Source organism: Hypanus sabinus, chromosome 7, assembly GCF_030144855.1.
Source record: "Hypanus sabinus isolate sHypSab1 chromosome 7, sHypSab1.hap1, whole genome shotgun sequence".
Taxonomy (NCBI): domain Eukaryota; kingdom Metazoa; phylum Chordata; class Chondrichthyes; order Myliobatiformes; family Dasyatidae; genus Hypanus; species Hypanus sabinus.
In genome coordinates this window covers 59,679,377-59,695,039 of record NC_082712.1, presented here as the reverse complement: position 1 = coordinate 59,695,039, position 15,663 = coordinate 59,679,377, and the positions used below count along the sequence as shown (strand labels likewise).

Genomic DNA, 15,663 nt, shown 5'->3' with positions numbered 1-15,663 from the left:
TATCCATAATTAAAACAATATCATGAGCACTGGTATAGACTTATTTGGCCAAATGAGCTACTTCTGCACTTTAGTTCTACATAAGAGAATGGAGCTGCTGAACAAAAAAAAATGGCAAATATCAAGTACAACTTTAAATGCAGAAGGCAACATTTGCATCATGCAAGAATAATAACAGTCAATGACATTTTGTATGGGGTATTAATTTCTCAAAATCAATGTTGATAAATATGAAAGCTACTAATATTTGTGTATAACGTTAGGAAAAATAATGTATTGATGTAGTACCCACCTGAAAGTGGAGGACAAGTACAGTGCTAGGAAAAGAACTTCATTCGTCAGCCTCAGAATACATCAGTATAAAGTGCAGTAACTATACCTCTTTCATTTTTTGCTCCACAGTAGATTCTTTAAATTCTGTTTCCAGCTGATTCTTTTCATAACTTAATAATGTGTTTTCAAGAACAAAGCCAACTTTATCCATGTTCAGCCTCATGCAGGTCTAGAAACAAAAGGTCACAGGTGTAACTGAGCATACTTCCTCTCAATCCCATTGGAAACCCTTTATTACTTATTGCATCTGTGAACAGCTACAACAGATTGTTCATTCATGCTCCCAATTTCAGTGGAATGTAAAGTCTACACAGCATTCTAGGTAGGAAACGGTGGAAGAGACTGTTTCAGCACAAGGTTTACAATACATTATCTGTCATTTCAATGGTTGATAATGTTTTGTCTGCAACTATAATAAATTAATGATTATTTCAGTGAATGGTCTAGCCACCTTCCAAGCCGATAGAGATGCTTAATATAGTGGAAACATTAAAAAAAGGATAAAAGTAATTATAAATGTTAATTTGTAGTGTACATAAGAGTGCAAAGGCTGGGAGGGGTATGCTCAGCTTCTTTATGAGTTTGTGGGCACAGCTGGAGTGCTGAGCTCTGATGAAATGTTGACTTCTTCACCCGGATTACCCAATATTAAACAATGTTCACTATCACCAGGATTGTATACTTGCAGGGCTCTGATCCAGGCACAGTATGTTCTCTGCTATTTTTGGCCAACAAAACATAGAGAAACTTCACAGACTCCCACCATCCCCAATGATCCAGCAATTTCAGAATCTGAGGCCAGCATGAGAGCATCCTTGAGGAGGGTGATGGAGAAATATCTAGCCCAAGCGGAGTACATGGCTAAGTACTGAAGATCTGGAGTGCTCACTGACATCATTAATGCTTCGGAAGTCTGTGGTTCAAGCATCCTTTAATTTTACCAGTGCATAAGAAGAATGTGGTAATCTGCCTCAATGACTTTGATAATAAATTTACTTGAACTTTGGATGCTAAAGAATTTTCCATTCCATCAACTGCATTTTCCTTTAACAAAAACAATAACAAAAATGAAACCAAGGTTTCTGTACTTCACAAATTTCACGCAGTAATAAAAGCTCCAAGTCTTTCAGAAGCATAACAAACCATTTACACAGAATAGACCACATCACATGAGGCATAGATAATGTCAAGCTTTTTCCCTCCATAGTAGAAAAGTCTAAAACTCTGTGGTCTTACTGTTTATTTTTGAATGAGTTAACGCAGCAAATAAAACTGTAAAATTAATTTCATACAAAAATTTAAGTATTTGTAATAATTTATATAGCACTTTTCACAAATACTATTCCCTTACCCTTACTAAAGAGTACAGATAAACAAATTTGTGAATTTTCTCAACAAAAGCAAAATTATTACACCAACATAATTTCCTCACATACTTTTCAAGGTATTTTGCCAGAGATTTAGAGTCATGGAGCAATATTTATGAATTGCTCCATAAATTCCTTTGAATCTTACCTTAATAAGCTGTGTTAACTCTGAAACCAGCTTGGCTTTTTGGGTATAGATCGCTTTCAACTTTGTATTAGCTTTTCGTTCTTCCTCTTCAAGATTGATGGTATCCATCTCCATCTGCTTGAGACTTAGAAAATATGTCAAATATGAGGACTGAGCAACATTTGCCTGCTAACATGAAAATACTTTGTGACAAGACCATCAATGCCTCAGATAAGGAGCTTGCTGCCAATATTTGCGTTTTCAGGACTGTTGGATTATTCAGAGATCAAATTGAAAATAAACTTTAACAGAACCTGGCTGAAATATGATTGAAAGACAATTAAACTTGATCTTGAATATCTCTTTTCCTCAGGCCAACAAAGCTGATTTCATTTAGTTTGCACTCATATTACAAACCCCATTTCCAGAAAAGTTGGGATGTTTTCCAAAATGCAATAAAAACAAAAATCTATGATGTGTTAATTCACGTGAACCTTTATTTAACTGACAAAAGTACAAAGAAAAGATTTTCAATAGTTTTACTGACCAACTTAATTGTATTTTGTAAATATACAGAAATTTAGAATTTGATGGCTGCAACACTCTCAACAAAAGTTGGGAAGAGTTAAAATAAGATTGAAAAGTGCACAGAATATTCAATTAACAACAGTTTGGAAGACTCCAGATAAAACAGGCTAATTGGTAGCAGGTGAGGTATCATGACTGGGTATAAAAGTAGCGTCCATCAAAGGCTCAGTCTTTGCAAGCAAGGATGGGTCATGGCTCACCCCTTTGTGCCAAAATTCGAGAGAGATTTGTTAGTCAGTTCAAAAGGAACATTTCCCAATGCAAGACTGCAGAGAATTTAGGTCTTTCAACATCTACAGTACATAATATTGTGAAAAGATTCAGAGAATTCAGAGACATCTCAATGCGTAAAGGGCAAGGTCGGAAACCACTGTTGAATGTGCGTGATCTTTGAGCCCTCGGGCAGCACTGCCTAAGAAACCGTCATGCTACTGTGACAATTATAGCCACCTGAGTTTGGGAGTACTTCGGAAAACCATTGTCACTTAACACAGTCTGTCACTGCATCCAGAAATGCAACCTGAAACTATATTACACAAGGAGGAAGCCATACATCAACTCTATGCAGAAATGCTGGCGAGTTCTCTGGGCCCGAGCTCATCTCAGATGAACCGAAAGACTGTGGAACCGTATGCTGTGGTCAGATGAGTCCACATTTCAGCTAGTTTTCAGAAAAACGGGTGTCGAGTTCTGATTGCCAAAGATGAAAACGACCATCCTGATTGTTATCAGCGAAAGGTGCAAAAGCAAGCATCTCTGATGGTATGGGGGTGCATCAGTGCCAACGGCATGGGTGAGTTGCATGTATGTGAAGGTACCATTGACTCTGAGGCGTATATTAGGATTTTAGAGAGACATATGTTGCCATCAAGGTGACATCTCTTCCCGGGATGTCCATGCTTATTTCAGCAGGACAATGCCAGACCACATTCTACACAGGCTACAACAGCATGGTTTTGTAGACACAGAGTGCGTGTGTTTGACTGGCCTGCTGCCAGTCCAGATCTATCTCCTATTGAAAATGTACGGCGCATCATGAAGAGGAGAATCAGACAATGGAGACCACGGACTGTTGAGCAGCTGAAGTCTTATATCAAGCAAGAATGGACAAAATTTCCAATTGCAAATCTACTACAATTAGTATCCTCAATTCCAAAACGATTAAAAAGTGTTATTAAAAGGAAAGGTGATGCAACACAATGGTAAACATGCCTCTGTCCCAACTTTTATTGAGTGTGTTGCAGCCATCAAATTCTAAATTTGTGTATATTTACAAAATACAATTAAGTTAGTCAGTAAAACTATTAAAAATCTTTTCTTTGTACTTTTGTCAGTTAAATAAAGGTTCACATGAATTAACATATCACAGATTTTTGTTTTTATTGCATTTTGGAAAATATCCCAACTTTTCTGGAAATGGGGTTTGTACATAATTTAAATGATACAAAGAAGCAACAGATGTTATGCAACAATCTAATATAACCACTCAGAGTAAGGAGTTGCTTGTTTGGCATAATTAACAATAATGCAAGTTCTATCAGTGCTTGGCACTCTCTTTAGTTTTATAGTTTACTAATATTACATACTTCAAGGTGTGCATATGATTCTTCCAAACTAGAATGACAAAAGCAGCAAATGCAGTACAGGCAGTCCCCAAGTTACGAACGTCCGACTTACAAACAACTCATACAATCAGCCCTCCTTATCCGAGAGGGATTGGTCCCGGGACCCCTCGCGGATGCCAAAAATTGCGGGTGCTCAAGTCCCTTATTCAACCTGACTCAATGTACTGGACCTTAGGACCCAGTGGAACCTCAGACCTTATTCAACCTGTCTCAGAGCTGAGGACATTAGGACCTAGCAGCAGAGCTCTGAATCCGCAGTGTTTCTGTTCACGAAAATAATCACAATCACAATTGAAAATAAAGGAAATAATAAAGCGATTGGAAAGAGGCTAAACGCCATCGGTCATTGGAAACGCGTTAGGCTACATCGGTCAACGATTGGAACAATTTTAAATGATAAAGTGAGAAAGGCTCTGCCCCGATGAAAGCTACAATTATTATTAAGCAACGCAGTGGTTTAATTATTGGGTTTTGGGTTTTTGATCCTCCATATCAACCCGGCACTGTGGAGAGTGCACAGGGGAGTGGTCTGTCACTGAATCGAATTCCGGAACTTCCGTTCCCAAGCCCGGCGCTGAAACATAAGTTCTTAAGCATTTTATATGCATAGAAAGGTAAAATATATACTATATGCTACGATAAATGTTTGACTAACTGACGCTAAGTAATACTGGATGTACCTGTTCTGACTTACTTAGTAAGAGAACTTATAATTTTTTTCAATCCCAATCCACATTAACCCATGCACATCCTCCTGTATACTTTAAAATCATCTCTAGATTACTTATAATACCTAATACAATGTAAGTGCTATGTAAAATAGTTGTTATACTGCACTGTTTAGGGAATAATGACAAGAAAAAAAAGTCTGTACATGCTCAAACAACAAGTGCTGGAAGAGCACTTCCGGGTTTTCCCGATTCGCAGTGGGTTGAATTCGCGCATTTGGAATTCGCAGATAAGGAAGGCCAACTGCACTTACGAACCGAGGAAGGAGAATGCTGTCTGCCATTTTGAGTCAGATCACGATGCCATTTGCCACTTTAAGTCATTGACATTGACACTGTGTTGAGTGTGTTAACTTTGTATTTGGCTTAAATTTTTCTTAGCAAGATTCACCCTGACACCCCCCCCCCCCTTTTCCAGTCAGCACCGCCCCCGCTTATCCCATTTAACCTGTCCCACTATGGTGGACTTTAGGACCTGGCGGAGCTCGGGACCCGCCGCCCGCAGTGTTTCTGTTCTGTTGACGGACAACAATAACAATTAAAAATAAAGTATCAGAAAGACGTGAAACGTTATCGGTCATTGGAAAAGCATTAGGCTACAGTCGGTCAATGATCGGAACAATTTTAAAGGATAAAGTGAGAATAATGGAGCATGTGAAAGGCCCTGCCCCGATGAAAGCTACAATTTTTACTAAGCAATGCAGTGGTTTAATTATTGAAATACATACGTTTCTTAAGTGATTTATATGCATAGAAAAGTAAAATATATACTATATACGTTTGACTAACTGATGCTAAATAATACCAGATGTACCTGTTCCAATTTACGTACAAATCCGACTTAAAGACGGACTCAGGAACGGAACTCGTTCGTAACCTGGGGACTACCTGTAACTAATATGACAGTTAAAATATACCCAGTGCAAAACTGGAATATCCATTCAAATATAAAGAATGAACCCTTCTCTATTCAATAAAATAATATTCATGGAAATATTTTCCCCACATAAAATTTAAATTTTTCATTAAACAGAGAAATTCATTTATTTTTCTTTAATATTATGCACGCTGAAAATATACCTAACAATGTGTTTTTTATATTCTTGTGCATCTCCAAAAATCACCTCTTAAATTGGGGGTTCCCAACCCGGGGTCCACAGACCCCTCGGTTAATAGTAGGGACCCATGGCATAAAAAAGGATGGGAATCCTTGTACATTAGTTCATAAATACCCAGCCAGATAGCCAGCTAAATCCATAATTTTGTTGTACTGTTAAAGGGTGGTGTTTGCTGTTTTCTACACAAGATACCCTCAGGATTTATATTGTACCTGAATGCACAGTAAAGAGGGTCATTCTGTACCTGTCATTCTTTGTGCTGATTTTCTGTTCCAGTTGCCTTCTCTTGCTTTTCATCTCCAAAAGTTCTTTCTTTTTTGTCCTCAATTCATTATCTTTCCACTCGAGACGTCGGTGTGTCTCAGAAATTTCAGCAAGGCGGGATTCCAGCGCATTTAGCTTTGTAGTTATTTCCTACAAAGTATACAAACAGCATATGATGTTATGCAACTTCCTTTTATTCCTTGCTCTCTCCCTGCAGTTCACTTTACAATGAAATGAAGAGGCAGCTAACAAAATAGTCACAAAAAGTGATGCTAATATGGTTATAGTACAGCTCCTCATATGAACCAACCAGTTCCAGACCACAACAACTATGAGGAAAACCATGCTGTATCTAACAGAATACAAGTATTATTATACCTAAAAGCCTAGTTTAGACAAGACACTACGCAGGTTGACTCTGTGGTTAAGAGGACATATGGTGCATTGGCCTTCATCAACTGTGCGATTGAGTACAAGAGCAGAGATGTAATGTTGCAGCTATATAGGACCCTGGTTAGACCCCACTTGTAGTACTGTGTTCAATTCTAGTCGCCTTACTGCAGGAAGGACGTGGAAACCATAGGAAGGGTGCAGAGGAGATTTATAAGGACATTGCCTGGATTAGGGAGCATGCCTTATGAGAATAGGTTGAGTGAACTCAGCCTTTTCTTCTTGGAACAACGGAGGATGAGAGGTGACCTGGTAGAGGTGTACAAGACAGTGAGAGGCACTGATTGTGTGGATAGTCAGAGGCTGAAATGGCTAGCACAAGAGGGCATAGTTTTAAGGTGCTTGGAAGTAGGCACAGAGATGTCAGGGTTAAGTTTTTTTTCTAAAAAAACGCAGAGAGTGGTGAGTGTGTGGAATGGGCTGCCAGCAACGGTGGTGGAGGTGGAAACGATAGGGTCTTTTAAGAGACTCCTGGATAGGTACATGGAGCTTAGAAAAAATAGAGGGCTATGAGTAAGCCTAGGTAGTTCCAAGGTAAGGACATTTTTGGCACAGCTTTGTGGGCTGAAGGACCTGTATTGTGCCATAGGTTTTCTATGTTCTATGTTCCAAGATCTTTCTAGTCCAGCATTCTAAATTCAATGGCCCAAAATGTTTTGAATCTGTAGTTCCGATTTGTATTACTTAATTCTAAGATCTAAAACACAGTGAAATATTTTCTAACCTGCAGCTAATTAACTTACCAATGGAACTTCTGCAACATCAGCCACTAACTAATGTTTCTGACTTACAGATGCTTCATATTAGACAGTTCTCAGAATCCTTGGCTGACTCAGGGAGTATCAATATTACATTAAAAGCAAGATCATGACCTGGGCAATTTCTGTAGTTGAGAAATGGAATTTTTAATGCTTTAACATTCAAACAAAAAGACATTATAATTGTCTGAAAACTTACTTTTGCTTGATCATCCAATCGCCTCCGTTCCTCCACATCCACTTGAACAGTGAGAAACTGTGCATTTTTCAATGACGTGTTGCTTGAAATAACTTTATTGGAGTATACCGATTTTTTTACACTGTATCGCTCTTCCCCTGTATAGATCTGACGCAGATGAGTTTCTTTTATCACCTACAAAACATCAATGTTGGTTAGAATGTTGCACACTAATTTGCATTGTTAGAAAATATGCTGTGGTACATCCTTCTCCCTGGACAATACAGGTTATAGACCAGCGTTCTGATTTGACTACTATGACAAAAAATTAGTAAGATCTTGTCTCTTGGACTACGAACTCGATATCAAAAGACTTACAGGTTTTTTTCCTGTATTAAAGGAATATAATCAACATAACTTTCATCAATATCTTAACAATCTGCTCTACTGGTTGCTATAAAGAATTGAGTGCAGAAAGAGGGGAATCATATGTTAAAATCTATTCCTTTACAGATGTGAAAACCATTATCTATAATGAGAAAAGATCAATATTAAAAAGACTGCCCTCTGATCTTTGATTTATTCAGTCTGATTGCTGGTAAATTATGGTCACTGGTACACTATTAGATCACAGAGAATCCAATTATGAATATGTGAGATGTTTCTGAAAGTGAAAGAAACAAAACCCAGGGTTTATCAAGCAGTGGCAAATCAAGGCAACTGGACTTGCTGTGTTGGCTAAAAGACGTTTCGCTACTCATCCAATAGGCCTCTTCAGTTCTAATCCATGGTGGGCAGTTTTCCGCTTTGTTTACACTTGTTTCTGGTTTGTCTGTGAGTTGTTTAAAGGTATAGCAATCACAAGAGGGTCGTTAAGAGGGTCATCTGACTACAATACCTTTAAACAACTCAGAGTTTATAAGCCAAAGAACTACCCACCATCGATTAGAACTGAAGAAGCCTCTCCGATGAGTGGTGAAACGTCTTCACAACAAAGCAAATTCAGTTGCCTTGATTTACTACCGCTTGATATACAATAACCTGGATGACTGAGAAACTTCACACACAAAACCCAGGGCTGTTAACGTAAATTAATCACTGCAAAATTCAGTAGAGAGTTGACAAAAAAAACTGCGTTATATATTGAGGATCAATTAACACATCTAGGGTGATGCATGTTAAATACTTCGGACAAAAGATGAATATACAGATGATATAGACATAACAAAGGTATAGGTCAGTGAAAAAGGGGTGTTTTTTTGTTAAGGGAGGACGTAACAGCAGTACTTAGTGATGGTATTCTTGAGGGATTATCAGGCCATATGGGTAGAAATTAGAAACTAGAAACAATTAGGGTCACTCTAATGGGGCTATTAGTCAGCAGGAACTTCAGGAGTTGGTGTGTAGAGAAATTGCTCAGAGTTGTAAGAATAATAGGGTTGTATTAGTGGGAGATTTTAGTTAATTGAAAAATACAGAAGTCAAAAGTGGAAAATAACTGACCTTTTTTGACATTAATTTTTGGAAAGTAGCTATTCGTAAACATACTTAATGTTTTCTGAGAAGAGCCTTGGGGGAAATGAAGCATGTCCACAGGAATAAAAGTCAAAGATGAATTTTGTGAAGATGCTTAGGCAGATGAACGGGCATTACTTATTTTCAAAAAAATTTTGACATAATACATTAGAGAAAAAGAATCTCTAGGGATTAAGATAGACAGTGAATTCCTTGGATTATCATGGACACAGGGCAGTTTTTAGAATGGAGACATGATTATTTGCACTTTCATGATTGCTTATGACTTAGAAGAGGATACTAGGAAAGCAGATGCAGATGGACAAAAGGCTGTGCTAGCACCAGAATTCTAGAGGAAAATAAACAACATGGCCTTGATGTGACAAGGAAAATGGACCCAAATCTGAAAAATGATATTTTAACATAGCTAGATACTACTACATCATAACAGTAAGCTGTGGAATGAACTGAAATTGTATCAGAAGAAGCGTGACCTGAGTGAATGTGGTACAGCACTATTGAGGGTGGCAATCGGTAATCTTGCAGGACTCCTTGCTTAAACATGCTATGCTTCTGATACAACTTGAATACAAGTCATCAATTAAAAATACCTACCTTTTCAATCATCGATCTAGTCTTTGCTGTTCCTATAGGAACATCATAAACTTTGTAATGTTCACAAAGATAGCTCATTACAGGTTCGGGTGCATCAATCAGCTCTCGCAAATAGGATACAAAACCGTAACTTCTATCAAAAGACAGACAGAATACCCGCTGTTAATTGAGATATAATAAAGCAAACTGCTGAAAGAAAAGATCCCAAAAGGTAAAGAAAATGCTCAAGGAAAATCGACATGCAGGTTACACAATAGGTTTTTATTTTTGATTAAGGGGAGTTACCCTTATAGTAACAATTGATATCAAGATGCAGTCAACATTAAGAAAACTGCAACATTTAGTGTTACAAATGTCAAGTTTTTGATCTTAAGCAAAGTCAACATTTCAGAGTTCAATTCTGACATCCTCTGTAAGGAGTTTCCGGGTTTTCCCCTGGGTTGCTCTGGTTTCCTCCAATAGTCCAAAGATGTTCCAGATAGGCTACATGGTCATTGTTAATTATCCTGTGATCAAGTTAGGGTTAAATCAGCGCTGTTGGCGGTTACTGGGGTAGAACGACAAGGGAATCTCATACTCAGTTAAATACTCAATGGTATTGGTATGTAGTAGAGTTCAGTATGCAGTGTTGTAAAGCAGTGTAGAGATTCGTAGATTTAATCCAGAATTTTCTCATAATACATAACGCAGTAAGTCAGTGTAAATGCACAGTAACAGAGAAATAAATTTCCCCTGCAAATGCTATCTCTCTTGTTCAGTGCATAACAGATTCTTTTGCCTAAGTCAGAGTCTCACTCCACAGAATCAAAGACAAATATATAGCCTGATGATCCAGTGAAAAGAGCGGAGAATTATCCCTGGTGTTCCAGACAACTAATGAATAAGCAAATATTAGTCCAGAGAGATGCCATGATCCTTTATGCAATTTTGAACAGTCACTTAAGTGCTGACCTACCTACTTTATGGAATTACAGTGCATTGTTCTGCTCAGTCCTTCCTCTATTAAAAAATAGCAATCCCTTAAATGAATTTTGTTACACATATATACATAGGTAGTGGCAAGAACTTGTACACAAATTAAATTAATGGCTGCATTCCTTTTATTGCAATGGTGAGTATATTTTCAAAGTACTTCATTGGTTTTAAAGCACTGTAATGTTTCAAGGTCATGAAAATCACTGTAGAAATACAAGTGCTTCTTGCATAAAAATAGATCTAATTAGAAGTATTAAAATATTACAAGTGCTACATATAAGATTACAAATGTTTATTTTTCATTTTTGATGACTAGTTCAAGAAACCTATGCAAAGCAGAATTATTATAGGAAAAGTTCAAGCCAAACAAAAAAAAAAGAAAAACACAGCAGAGTCAGAATTACATACATTTCCAAATAAAAAGTTAGCCATTTAAGGTTCAAAGCACAAAGAAAACCTTCCGCAAATTATTCAGCTATTTAGCATCTTGGAGAATAAAAATAGTTTAAGCAAAGAAAACGTAAACTACTTACTTAAGTTCTTGAATGGGCCTAGTAGGTGGCTTTCCTGCCATTGAAACAGAAGGTGCACACACCGCATTCACTTTTAGCTTCTGTTTATCACGAACCTGATTGTGTAATATTAGTGTCAATCAATTTAATTTATCGTGTTCCAGCTTACTTTGCTCCCTGCAGTTTTCCCTCCTAAGCCCCCCCCCCACACACACAATATTTCCAAATTTGCTGCATATGCAAGCAACTAACATCAACAATCTTCAGCTGTGTATCAATTCTTCATGCGCAGCTAGTTACTATGTGGTGTTATTGTGGCATGATGTTCAACCCAAGCAAGCACGCACGCACACACACACAATTTCAACCAACATGAGCGTGGACAGCAACCACACTCACAAACCTGGGTTTCTGCTCTGGTCCTTTCCATTCTCCAAATTTAGATGTTGCTTAAGGTCTATCCATTCTTTCATTGGAGATCAGTGAACAGATCATAGCTATTATGACTATTATTATAATTGAAATAGTCAAAATAAAATCATTGGTGTAATAATAATGTAAAAACAAATATAACTTTACATGCAAGTTACTCATTAAAATGTAATAAAAATGCTTCCTTGCCTAATTGTAAGTCTAACTTAGGTCTAATTCCAGTACGGCTCTAATTCCCCGATTACCATAAAATTCTTAGTTTAATATCTTGCAACCATATAGTCATCAGCATCTAATTCCAATTAAATCAGAGCTCATGGCATTGGGGGCAGGGTTTCAACATGGATAGAAAACTGGTTGGCAGATAGAAAGCAAAGGGTAGCAGTGAATGGGTGTTTCTCGGACTGGCTGGAGGTGACTAGTGGGGTACCACAGGGCTCTGTATTGGGACCACAGCTCTTTACGATTTATGTCAATGATTTAGATGAGGGCATTGAAAACTATATCAGCAAGTTTGCTGACGATACTAAACTGGGTGGCAGTGTGACATGCGAAGAGGACGTTAGGAGAATGCAGGGAGACTTGGATAGGCTGGGTGAGTGGGCAGATACTTGGCAGATGTCATTCAATGTGAATAAATGTGAAGTTATCCACTTTGGAAGCAGGAACAAGAGGGCAGAGTATTGTCTGAATGGTGTAGAGTTAGGTAAGGGAGAAATGCAAAGAGACCTAGGAGTCCTAGTTCACCAGTCAATGAAGGTGAATGAGCAAGTGCAACAGGCAGTGAAGAGGGCAAATGGAATGTTGGCCTTTGTTACAAGGGGAATTGAATACAAGAGCAAGGATGTCCTTTTGCATTTGTACAGGGCCCTGGTGAGACCACACCTGGAATATTGTGTACAGTTTTGGTCTCCAGGTTTAAGGAAGGACATTCTGGCAGTTGAGGAAGTGCAGCGTAGATTCACTAGGTTGATTCCTGGGATGGCAGGGCTGTCTTACGCAGAGAGATTGGAGAGATTGGGCTTGTACACGCTGGAATTGAGGAGATTGAGAGGGGATCTGATTGAAACGTTTAAGATAATTAAAAGGATTTGATAGGATTGAGGCAGGAAATATGTTCCAGATGTTGGGAGAGTCTAGTACCAGAGGGCATGGATTGAGAATAAGAGGTCAGTTATTTAAAACAGAGTTGAGGAAGAGCTTCTTCTCCCAGAGAGTTGTGCAGGTGTGGAATGCACTACCTCGGAAGACGGTGGAGGCCAATTCTCTGGATGCTTTCAAGAAGGAGCTAGATAGATATCTGATGGATAGGGGAATCAAGGGATATGGGGACAAGGCAGGGACTGGGTATTGATAGTGAATGATCAGCCATGATCAGAATGGCGGTGCAGACTCGAGGGGCCGAATGGTCTACTTCTGCACCTATTGTCTATTGTCTATAAACATTCTTCTCATCATTTATTTTCTATTTAAGCCATTTGATGTAAAGATTCAACACAATAACCAAGAAAATAATAAAAACGGAGATGGCAGTACTACTTTGATTTATATGACCATGCACATTTTATCCTCTCATTGAGAAATTTTGGCCTTGTGTGACAGCACACAAAAAGGGTGAATGATGAGTTGGCAGCTTCTGCATGTCTCTTAAGGCTCAAATAAAAGTAAAGGAAACAAGATAAACTAGATGGATGTACAATATACACAGAAAATGCTGGAGAAATGCAGCAGGCCAGGCAGCATCTATGGAAAAGAGTAAACAGTCAACATTTCAGGCCGAGACCCTTCATCAGGACTGGAGAAAAAAAGATGAGAAGTCAGAGTAAGGAGGAAGGGAAGAAGTACAAGGGAGTAGTTGATAGGTGAAACCAGGAGGAGGGGTGCAGTAAAGAGCTGGTAGTTGATTGGTGAAGGATAAATGAGAAGTGGGAATCTGATAGGAGAAAACAGAAGGCCATAAAAGAAAGGGAAGGTGGAGGAGCGCCAGAGGGCGGTGATGGGCAGGTAAGGAGATAAGGTGGCAGAGGGAAATGGGAAAGGGGAATGGTGAAGGAGATATGGCAGCCTTTGCCAGAAGTTTGAGAAATCAATGTTCATGCCATCAGGTCCTTCCAGGTGAGGCGACACTTCACCTGTGAGTCTGTTGGGGGTCACCTGCTGTATCTGGTGCTCCTGTTATGGCCACCTGTATATCGGTCAGACCCAATGTAGATTGGAAGACCTATGCTCCATCCAGGAGAAAAAGTGGGATGTTCCAGTAGCCACCTATTTTAATTCTACTTCCCATTCCCATTCAGACGTTAGTCCATGGTCTTCTCCACTGCTGCGATGAGGCAACACCCAGGCTGGAAGAGCAACACCTCATGTTCTGTCTGGGTAGCCTCCTAGCTGCTGGCATGAGCATCGATTTCCTGAACTTCCAGTAATGGCCCATCACCCACTCCACTTCACCATTCCCCATTCCCCTCTCTCACCTTATTTCCTTAACTTCCTCTGGTGCTCCTCCTCCCTTTCCCTTTCTTCATGGCCTTCCATCCTCTCCTATCAGATTCCCCCCTTCTCCTTCATTTTTTTCAACAATCGACTTCCCACCTCTTTACTTCACCGTTCACCTACTACCTTGCATTTCTTCCCCACCCCACCTTCTTATGCTGACTTCTCATTTTTTTTCCTCCAGTCCTGATGAAGGGTCTCGGCCCAAAACATCGACTGTTTATTCTCTTCCATAGATGCTGCCTGCCTGCTGTGTTCCTGCAGCATTCTGAGTGTGTTGCTTGGATTTCCAGCATCTGCAAATTTTCTCTTGTTTGTGATTGGATATACAGCAGAGCAGTAAAGAAAATTTGGAAGCAACAAATAAATCTCACTTCAAATGAAAAACTAACACTTTTGAAATGCAAAGCTTCCTATTTAAAAAGAAAAATAAAAATCATACTTGTGGACATCACTCACCTCACGAAGGAATGTGTCCATGTCTTCCATGTTCACACAAACAAAAGCCCTCAGATCATTCAGTGAAATATGGTTTTCAATATACTTAGCATTCCTTGAATCCTTCATATTGAGCTGTAAAAATTAGGAAAGGTAAAATACTTTTTCAAAATCATGCTATCAAAATGCACAGCAGCATTCCACACTTATGAGCTTAAAGACAATAATTATGAAAGCACTTTTTTTTTTTATTAAGCCACAGTGTGAAGTCTGCAGTATATCCGCAAGGTTGTGAAGATGAGGCATCATGTGAAGCAACCAAATTTTGGTTTAAAAGATACTTAAATCAGTCTCTCCTATAATCTTAAGTATCAGAGATCCCCAAAATTCTGCTTTTAAAATTCAAGGAATATTGAAGGAAGACAGCACTTGGAACAGAATCAGAATGAACTTTATTAGCATATGCCTTGAAATTTTATTTGTAGCAACAGTGAAGTGCAAGAAAAAAAGACTATGTTATAATAAAAAAGTGCCAAAAAAAGGTTTATATACAAACCACATTTCCAGAAAAGTTGGGATGTTTTCCAAAATGCAATAAAAACAAAAATCTGTGATATGTTAATTCATGTGAACCTTTATTTAACTGACAAAAGTACAAAGAAAAGATTTTCAATAGTTTTACTGACTAACTTAATTGTATTTTGTAAATATACGCAAATTTAGAATTTGATGGCTGTAACAGACTCAAGAAAAGTTGGGACAGAGGCATGTTTACCATTGTGTTGCATCACCTTTCCTTTCAATAACACTTTTTAATCGTTTTGGAATTGAGGATACTAATTGTAGTAGATTTGCAATTGGAAATTTTGTCCATTCTTGCTTGATATAAGACTTCAGCTGCTCAACAGTCCGTGGTCTCCATTGTCTGATTCTCCTCTTCATGATGCGCCGTACATTTTCAATAGGAGATAGATCTGGACTGGCAGCAGGCCAGTCAAACACACGCACTCTGTGTCTACAAAGCCATGCTGTTGTAGCCTGTGTAGAATGTGGTCTGGCATTGTCCTGCTGAAATAAGCATGGACGTCCCGGGAAGAGATGTCACCTTGATGGCAACGCAAGTCTCTCTAAGATCCTAATATACACC

General features: G+C 38.6%; 1 protein-coding gene across 1 annotated transcript in view; it reads right to left on the bottom strand.

The window, feature by feature from the left end:
- The window catches only part of smc5 (structural maintenance of chromosomes 5), a 71,833-nt gene that overhangs the window by 16,772 nt on the left and 39,398 nt on the right, over positions 1-15,663 (bottom strand). Inside the window, exons 11-17 of the mRNA XM_059974755.1 lie at positions 14,538-14,651; positions 11,175-11,269; positions 9,667-9,799; positions 7,558-7,731; positions 6,131-6,300; positions 1,849-1,972; positions 380-502 (exon numbers count right to left, since the gene is read on the bottom strand). Coding sequence (XP_059830738.1) covers positions 380-502; positions 1,849-1,972; positions 6,131-6,300; positions 7,558-7,731; positions 9,667-9,799; positions 11,175-11,269; positions 14,538-14,651 — 933 coding nt within the window. The remainder of the gene's footprint in view (positions 1-379; positions 503-1,848; positions 1,973-6,130; positions 6,301-7,557; positions 7,732-9,666; positions 9,800-11,174; positions 11,270-14,537; positions 14,652-15,663) is intronic.